The sequence below is a fragment of the Callorhinus ursinus genome, unplaced genomic scaffold (assembly GCF_003265705.2).
Source record: "Callorhinus ursinus isolate GAN/ISIS: 27379988/994484 unplaced genomic scaffold, GSC_fseal_2.0 scaffold18, whole genome shotgun sequence".
Lineage (NCBI taxonomy): Eukaryota > Metazoa > Chordata > Mammalia > Carnivora > Otariidae > Callorhinus > Callorhinus ursinus.
The window spans coordinates 24,592,942-24,601,576 of record NW_027397080.1 but is presented as its reverse complement, the minus strand read 5'-3'; the positions used below and the strand labels follow the sequence as shown (position 1 = coordinate 24,601,576).

The 8,635-nt window shown below is 55.2% G+C and overlaps 1 protein-coding gene across 3 annotated transcripts in view; it reads left to right on the top strand.

Moving 5' to 3' along the window:
• Window positions 1-3,696, top strand: part of PADI4 (peptidyl arginine deiminase 4) — a 36,539-nt gene extending 32,843 nt beyond the window's left edge. For all 3 annotated transcript variants that reach the window (XM_025855846.2, XM_025855844.2, XM_073903281.1), the window contains 3 exons: window positions 430-497; window positions 1,107-1,250; window positions 3,196-3,696. In XM_025855846.2, the coding sequence (XP_025711631.1) occupies window positions 430-497; window positions 1,107-1,250; window positions 3,196-3,429 (446 nt within the window). In that variant the 3' untranslated portion in view covers window positions 3,430-3,696. The remainder of the gene's footprint in view (window positions 1-429; window positions 498-1,106; window positions 1,251-3,195) is intronic.
• The last annotated feature ends 4,939 nt before the right edge of the window (window positions 3,697-8,635 follow it).

Below are 8,635 nucleotides of genomic sequence, written 5' to 3'. Positions count from 1 at the left end.
AAGGAAGGAAGGAAGGAAGGAAGGAAGGAAGGAAGGAAGGAAGGAAGAAAAAAGAAAGAAAGAAAGTTCCGTCTGGCTGGAGCACAGAAGGAAATCTTAAAGTCTGCAGACATGGGCTGGGTCAGAGGTTGGTAAATCTCCATGGCTGAGAATTTTTATCTAATATCATCAGGCAACAGTTAGACCTCTGTTTGCCTTTGGAGATAATTTAAGGGAGTGAGAGAAACACTTTTAACGAGAACTTACACTGATGAAATATTTTATTAAAGGCACCTGCCTCCTAGATGCTCACAACGAACCTATGAGCTAGAAATTATAACTGCGCCCATTTTCTAGATGGGAAAACTGAGTCCTCACTGTGCCTACTGGGAAGAGGGAAATCGACCTCTGAATTCATCTGCGTTCTTTTTTCTTTTCTCTCCATGACAGAAAAAAAACAGAAAATAGAGGATATTCTGTCAGACAAGAAACTGAGAGAACATAATTCATATGTGGAGGTACTAGCCGGGCGCCCAGCAGGTGCCACAGCCCGGGCAGACTGAACCACCCACCCCACCTCCTTCCCTTCCCTTGGAGGCTCAAGGCAGAGCCTCCCACCAGCTGCGTGTCGGCTTGGTGGCGAACGGCTTTGGGATTTGGGTAAATGTGTGTGGGACAGACAGACAGACTTCAGTCACCACTGCGGGAACACACGCGAGTGATGCGTGGAAAAGAGAGGAAGGAAGTCGAGAAAGCTGGAGCCACAGCAAGACAGGTGAAACTCTCAGAGACAGAGGGACCGGCAGGAGAGAGGCCAAGTGCTAGAGAGTGGCCAGAAAGACAGGGACACACAGGCAGAAGCCAGAGGCAGAGGGACTGAGCTGAGCCCAGGGAGGGAAGGAGGGAAGAAAAAGAGGTGCCCTTCACTGCCTTCCTGACCCTGTCCCTGGTCCTTCCCAGGCCTCAGCCCCAGACCGCCCTCCCCCACTGTGGTCCCCACTCCCTCCTCGCGGCGGCCCTGCCGTGCCCCGTCACCCCCCCCCCCGCCCTCCCCCCCCCTATTGTCCCCCCCACCCCTGCCTGAGTTGGCCCAGCCATGCCCACCGCCCCCCACCTCCCCCCGCCAGAAATGCATCAACTGGAACCGGGAGGTGCTGAAGCGGGAGCTGGGCCTGACCGAGCGGGACATCATCGACATCCCCCAGCTCTTCAAGCTCCGGGAGGAGGAAGTCAGCAGGGTCCTCAAGGCCGAAGCCTATTTTCCAAACATGGTGAGGAGGTGGTCTTTGGGATCGGCCCGCCTTTGCAAATGGCCTTAAGTCTGGGACCCTGGGCGCAGATCCGGGGGCCTTGGCTGTCTGCTTGGGGTCCGCGTGGCTCACAGGGCGGCTCTGGGCATCTCACAAGCGCCCTGGGAACCCGAGACTCTTCACCCGCTCCCACTTCACAGATGAGGCACAGGGAGGTCAGGTCTCTGGCGCAAGAGCACACAGCTGGTAAAATGGGATTTCGAGCTGGGGCTCGCAGCCGGGGGTCTGGCTGCAGAGCCCATGCCCTCACCACGTGGCACTGCCCCCCGGGGGCTTCCCCGTGTGGGGCGCTGCGGGTGTGCGGTGGACGGAACAAGCAGCTAACACCGGCTCTCAGGTCGCGTTTGGAAGGGATCGAGGTGGGGCACCATTTCAGACGGGGGTGGTCCGGGAAGACTTCTCTGAGGGCGTGAGGCTAGCACTGCCCAGGCTGGGTGGCTTCTCTCCTCTGAAGGGTGGACTTGAGGGGGATCCTGCCTTTGTCGAGAACTTTTAACCGTGACCGCCCCCCTCCCTGCCAAGCACCATCTCAAAGCCACCTATGGTATTTTTACCATCCCTGTGCCCTGACTGAGCCTGCATCTGTTCCGTGAGCATGACGTCTAATCGTCACAGCAACGGAAACCCGTTTGGGCTCATTTTGCCGATGAGGCTCAGAGAGGTGAAGGGCCAGGCAGAAAACTCAGCCAGTTCTGCTGGGGCCCCTCAGCCGCCCTCTCCTGCTGGGGTTGGAGGTCACATTCAGGGAGGAGCCCGGAGCCCCTGGCACGGAGGACGCCAGACTGGTTTCCCCAGGTCACTGGGGTTCCAAGATGGTGCCTCAAAGCCAGTGGTTTGAGTTTGTTCTGTTTTGGGCATCAAGGCGCCGCAGAAGATTTTATTTCGAAGAAGAGGTTCTGTGGTTAAAACAAGGCAGGAGGGGCACCTTGACTAAAGTTCCTTGGCCCCAAGCGTTTTGTTTCTCCACGTCAGCCCAGCCGGGTTTCCTAGGCAGGAAAGAAGGCTGATGCCGGCGGCCAGGGGATGAGGCATCACGAGCGAAGTCATCAGCTCCACTCTGTGCCTTGGCTGCTGGAGGCTCTGGAAGGAGTCTGAGCATGAGCTATGACTCACCCCAGGAGCCCGCAGTGGGAGGCGGGGGCGTGGGCGTGGAACGGGCAGAGAAATTCAGGGTGCAAGACACTCAGCAGGGGCTGTGTCTGGACCATAACAGAGGATGAGAGGCCCTTCCCTGACTCCTGAGCCCTGCACCTGTTCCGTGAGCATGACGTCTAATCGTCACAGCAACGGAAACCCCGTTTGGGCTCATTTTGCTGATGAGGCTCAGAGAGGTGGAGTGACTTGCCTAAGGTCAAACAGCTATTGAGTAGCAGCGCTGGGATTCAAACCCATGTTGGCCTAGAGCCAGAATCATCCTCCTTTCACCTCCCAGTATAAGAGAGAGAACAGTCATTTCCATAAATAATACACGGAGAGTGCTACCAAGAAGGTAATCATTTATTCATCCAGTCATTGGATATTTACTAAGCGCCTGCTATGGGCCAGGCCCCAGGCTCGCAGCTGTGGGGGGAGCAGACAGGAGGAGCACTAACTATCAGAGTCCGGGGACTCATGGGCGGCTTTGCAGAGGGGGTGCCACCTGAACTGAGCCTTGAGTAATAGAGAGTTTGCCAGAAGGCGGCAGATGGGAAGGAGAGAACATGGGCCCTGGAGTCTGACAGACTTGGGTCTGAGGCCCAGACCAGCAGGGTGGCCGGAAGTAGCCCGCTTTACCTTTCTGGGCCTCTGTTTCCCCGTCTGTGAAGGGGGGCTGCTATTTTGGAAGGTCAGAAGGAAAAGTGGACCCACGGGCAGTGAGGCAGGCTGCACGCCGTTGGCTCTGAGCTGGGACCCCGCTTCTTTGCAGGTGAACATGCTGGTGCTGGGGAAGCACCTGGGCATCCCCAAACCCTTCGGACCCATCATCAATGGCCAATGCTGCCTGGAGGAGAAGGTGCGGTCCCTGCTGGAGCCGCTGGGCCTCCACTGCACCTTCATCGACGACTTCACCCCGTACCACATGCTGCATGGGGAGGTGCACTGTGGCACCAACGTGCGCCGGCAGCCCTTCTCCTTCAAGTGGTGGCACATGGTGCCCTGAGCCCGTCCCCCGCCCTCCCCACCCCCATGTCCTTTCCCTTTGGAAGCTCCTGGCCAGAGGCTCTGGTCCCCTGCAGTGTGGCACAGCAAGAGCTCTGGGGAACAGGTCCTCTCCCTGGGCGTGGCCACCTTCCCGGCAGTGTCTTGCTCCCCTCCGCCGTGCCCTGGAGCCCTGGGCACCCCCTCTGAAGATCCCAAGGTAGTCCTGGCCTTGCAGACTCGTTTCTGCTGTGAGATGCTGCAATAAAGTTTGATAATCTCTTTGTAAGGGAGGTCAAGCTCTCATTGCTATTTGTGCATTCACTCATTGTCATGGTCAGGCTGAATGCTGCAAACTCGAAGTTGAAGGTCAGTGCTACTCTGTGTGGCTTTTTCTCCCAGGTCTATACTTTGTGAAGTCTTCTGTGATCTGAGCCCAGCTGATTCTAAGCTCCCATGGAGGCTTTGGTGGGGCGGCAGGGGGTGGGGGGAAGGCTGAGCCCCGCGGTTGCGGCACATCCCTCCTCTAAGCTGCATTGAAGTCAGTTCCCCAGCAGCCAGCCAGGTGAACATCCCGAGGCATACGGATGCCCGTCTGATGACTCGCTGTCATGTGTATGTGTGACAGACACACCTCCGCTGTGTGTTTCCTGATAAAGAAAATTATAGGAAGCACACTGGATGCCGAGCACATCGGCAGGAAGAGCGCCAGGGACAGTCATGTCAGCCTCAGACTTCTCGGGAGACCCCAAAGGGATGTGTACGATGTTCCGAGGGCAAAGGTGGGGCCAGGAATTGCATTCCTGTTCGTGCTATCCTTTGAGAAAAAGGTAGTAGGGCGCCTGGGTGGCTCAGATGGTTAAGCATCTGCCTTCGGCTCAGGTCATGGTCCCAGGGTCCTGGGATCGAGTCCCGCGTTGGACTCCCTGCTCCTTGGGAGCCTGCTTCTCCCTCTGCCCCTCTCTCTCTCTCTCTCTCTGTCTTTATTGAGTGAATAAATAAATAAAATCTAAAAAAAAAAGAGAGAGAAAAAGGTAGTAGATGGCCAGTGCTAGAACCCGAGGGGGCATGAGCGTGAGGGTTTGACTGTTGTGTGAGACCCAGACGCCAGAGAATTCTCTGTGTCCCTCGTATTTGTCGTTCCCATTCTAAGACCGTGAAGGGGCTTGTTTGTTGCTGTCCCCAGGTGCCAGGTGTGGCGCGCAGCGGGGGGGGGGGGCGGGGGGGGGGGGGGTGCGTGGCTGTTGTGGAATGAAGTCACTAGTCTCCCTCTGTGTCCTTCGTGTACGTTTCCTTTCATGGCCCTGACATAGGGATTTAGGTTCCTCTGTAGAAAATAAAACCTGATGCCTCCAGATTTTGAAAACGAAGGCCAGATCTTGGCTCCATAGGGCCTGCGATGCTCACTAAACACCCAGAGATGCTGTTTTCATGTGGTTACGGAGAATAGACGATGGTGGAAAAGGTGGACATCCAAAGCCCCTACCCTCACACCACAGAAAAAAGGATCCAAAAAACCTAGGTCAAACCGTGCTTCTCCGAAGAGAGTCAGCTGCTTCCCCTCCAAAACTGCTGGGGCAAAGGATGCACGAGTGGGTTTTGTGGACCAGAAAGGGGACAGTGCACAGCGGGGCACTGGTGTGAGGTTGTCCCCAAACCTGACCACAGGGCAGCCTGGAGCAGCTACCCGCCTCAGCAGACAAAAGCCAAAGGTTTTGCCAGATTGCGGGAGCTGCAGAAGGACCGAGGGACAAGCTGGTGACTGGAGCAGCCTTGGCATCAAGACAGACCCAGGGGAGCCTCCCCCAGTCACTCATGGGGGGGCGGGAGCCTCTGCGAAGGACCAGGGAAGCCCAAGTGAGAGAAAGCACCCACCGTAAGTCCGGCCAGCTCTGCACAGCACAGAGCCATCCTAGGACAGTGCCTGGGGATCGAGAACTTTCCTGCTGCCTCCCCTCCCCTCCCCTCCCCTGCGGTCACAGGTTACTTGCCTGAGGCTGCCGTATGTAACATGTTACCACAAACTGGGTGTCTTTTTTTTTTAATATTTTATTTATTTATTTGACAGAGAGAGAGAGCGAGAGAGGGAACACAAGCAGGGGGAGTGGGAGAGGGAGAAGCAGGCTTCCCGCGGAGCAGGGAGCCCGATGCGGGGCTCGATCCCCGGACCCTGGGACCATGACCCGAGCCGAAGGCAGACACCTAAAGACTGAGCCACCCAGGTGCCCCACAAACAGGGTGTCTTAAAACAACCGAAATGTATTCTCTCCGTTCTGGAGGCCAGAAGTCCAAAATCAGTTTCAGGGGGGCTGCAATCAAGGGGCGGGCGGGACTGTGTCCCCTCCGGCGGCTCTGAGAGGAGTCCGTTCCTCATCTCTTCCAGCTCCTGGTGGCCACCGGCATGCCTCCAGGACCCGCTGTGGTCACCTTGCCTTCTTTTCTGTGTGTGGCAAATCTCTCTCTGCTTCTCTTATAAAGACACTCATCACTGCTTTTAGGGTCCACTCAGAAAAGCCGGGATAATCTCCCCATCTCAAAGAGTCATGGTCACCTGTGTAAAGACTTCCTGTGTGAGATGACACAGGTTCCAGGATTGGGATCTGACATCTTTGGGGGGCCGTTAGTACACCTCCCACGGTTAAGAACCACTCTGTCCAGCTGTGGCACGCGGAAGAGGCAGAGAGAATCCCTGCACCTCTTTTCCACAGCTTGAAGCATTGCACATGCATTAAACCTTAGTGGGAAAGGGACAAGAGTTAACTTTTTAAAAACTGAGATATAGGGGCACCTGGGTGGCGCAGTCGGTCGAGTGCCAACTCTAAAGTTTCAGCTCAGGTTGTGGTCTCGGGGTCGTGAGGTCCGGCCCTGCGTCAGGCTCAGTGCGGAGTCTGCTTGGGATTCTCTCTCCCTCTACCCCTCCCCCTGCTCTCTTTTTAAAATAAATAATCTTTAAAAAAAATTTTTTTTTAAAGATTTTATTTATTTATTTGTCTGAGAGACAGAGCACAAGCAGGGGGAGAAGCAGACTCCCCACTGAGCAGGGAGCCCAACGTGGGGCTCGATCCCAGGACCCTGGGATCAGACCTGAGCCAAAGGCAGTCGCTTAACCGACTGAGCCACCCAGGCGTCCCATAAAATAAATAATCTTTAAATAAATCTTTAAATCAATCCATCAGTAAAGACTGAGATATAATGGACACATAACACTGTATAAGGTTAAGGTGCGCAGTGTTGAGTTGATACACTTGAATACGGCAATGTGATAGCATGCCACATTATTAATATTTCTTTTGTGTGGGCGGGCAGATACAGTTTTATAAAACCAAGTTGGAGGTTTTCTTTTGTGTGGAGTTTGACTTTTGAACCTCTGAGTTGAAATTGTCTGGTAACTGTTTCATGTCTGCTTTCCAGAAACAGATTTGGAGGGGGAGAGGTGCCCGCAGGTGGTGGGTGGGGACCCGGAGGCGGTGGACAGGGAACCACATTGGGGAGGGAGTGTGGTGGTGGAGGCAGCGGGAGACAATGTGCAGGGATGTGGGAGCTACAAAGGTTTTGGGTAACCCACGGGATGCCCTGGTGCTGGGATAGGCCCTTGGAGTTGTCCTGTATTAAGACAAGCGACCTGCCCTTTGTCGGCCCCCGCAACACTGGAGGAAACTGCCCCCAAGGAAGGGACACAGCCGTGGGAACTGGCAGTGTGGACAGTTCCAGGAGGGGGGCCGGCAGCAGCTGGGGGATAAGTGCCTGTGTCCTGAAGGGGGTCAGGTGGCGTACCATAGCATCCCTCACCGTGACCTAAATTGACCATGGGACCTGGTTACCTGAATGATGAGGGAAATTTCCTGAGGAGCTGAGGGGGACAGTCTACACTGAGCAAGCATGCAGAGAGCTGTGGGAGTCTAGGAAAACTTGCCTCACGGTCACAGAGCCCTTGGTTTGGTTGGAGAGCCCGATGGAAGCCCACTGGGGTATCTTTTTGAGGGGTATGGGGTTCATGTAGTCATTTGCACCCCAAGAATTTATTGAGCACCTACTATGCCCAGGACTCTTTTGTGGGTGCTGGGGATTCAGTGGTGAACAGGAAGCCCCCTGGAGAGGGAGCAAGACCCACTCTAGATCCCTCCAAGTCCCTTCCATGCCCAGAGGGGTCTCCATCCTCCAGGTTGAGAGTGCTCCTCCCCCACAGCGCTCAGAACCCTGCACAAGGCAGGGCTGTCTGAGGTCAGGGGGGACAGAGGTCCCAGACGGTTTGGCTCCAGAAGCCAGAGCCCAACCCTCAGCAGCCCCTCCCCAGTCCGACCATCCCCTCCCTCCAGCCCACCACTGGCGGTGTGGGTGGGAGTACACATGGGCTGAGCGCCTCCTGCCTGCTTAATATTTGCCACTTTCAGCCCAAACAGAAGGGGCTTTCGGGTCTTCCTGGCCAACCCGCTGTGTCCAAGAGCCCCCTAAGTAAAGCCACCCCTGACAGTTATGTTGCATGCTTAACTCTTCCAAGGAGGGATATTTCTACTTTTAGTCCTGAATTTAACAAGCCTGGCTGACCGAGCGGAGTTCACTCAGGACCCAACTTACGTACCCTGTGCTGTTACACACTGGTTACACATCGCCGCTGCTGTGTGTCAGGGCCAAAGACTGAAAACAAATGTGTCTACATATCACGGTGCCGCTCTGCTGGGAGGACCGTGCGGCCATCAAAAAGGATAAGGATGCTTTTCACAAGCTGCCAGGACGCACTTGTCTCCAAGTTGCACTAGGAAATGCAAACAGCAAGATATGGATACTATGTAGCATATGCCGCCACTTACATAAAGATAAGAAGGAGGGGAGGATATGCATACATGCTTGCTTGGTCGTGCATTGCATTTATATGGAAAGACACAGAAGAAATGGATACCACTGACCGCCTCCAGAAGGAACTGGATGGGTGAGAAACAGAGCAGGAGGGACACTGTCACAAGCCCCTTTTGAACTTGGAACCATGTGAACGTGGTACCATTTCAAGAATAACCATAAACCCTCACTTTAAACCATAACATGAACACTGCTTTAAAATTAGCTGGCGAGTCCCCTGGGCTGGAGCTGTTCTCATTTCTTTGCCCAGTGAGCTCAGGGACGATGGGAAGCAGCTGGCGAACTGGGCTCAGCAGGGGCTCCTCGGTTCATTCATTCCACCAACACTTGCCATGCCCCCTCTGGGAGCTGATGCCACCACTGAGGACAAGGAG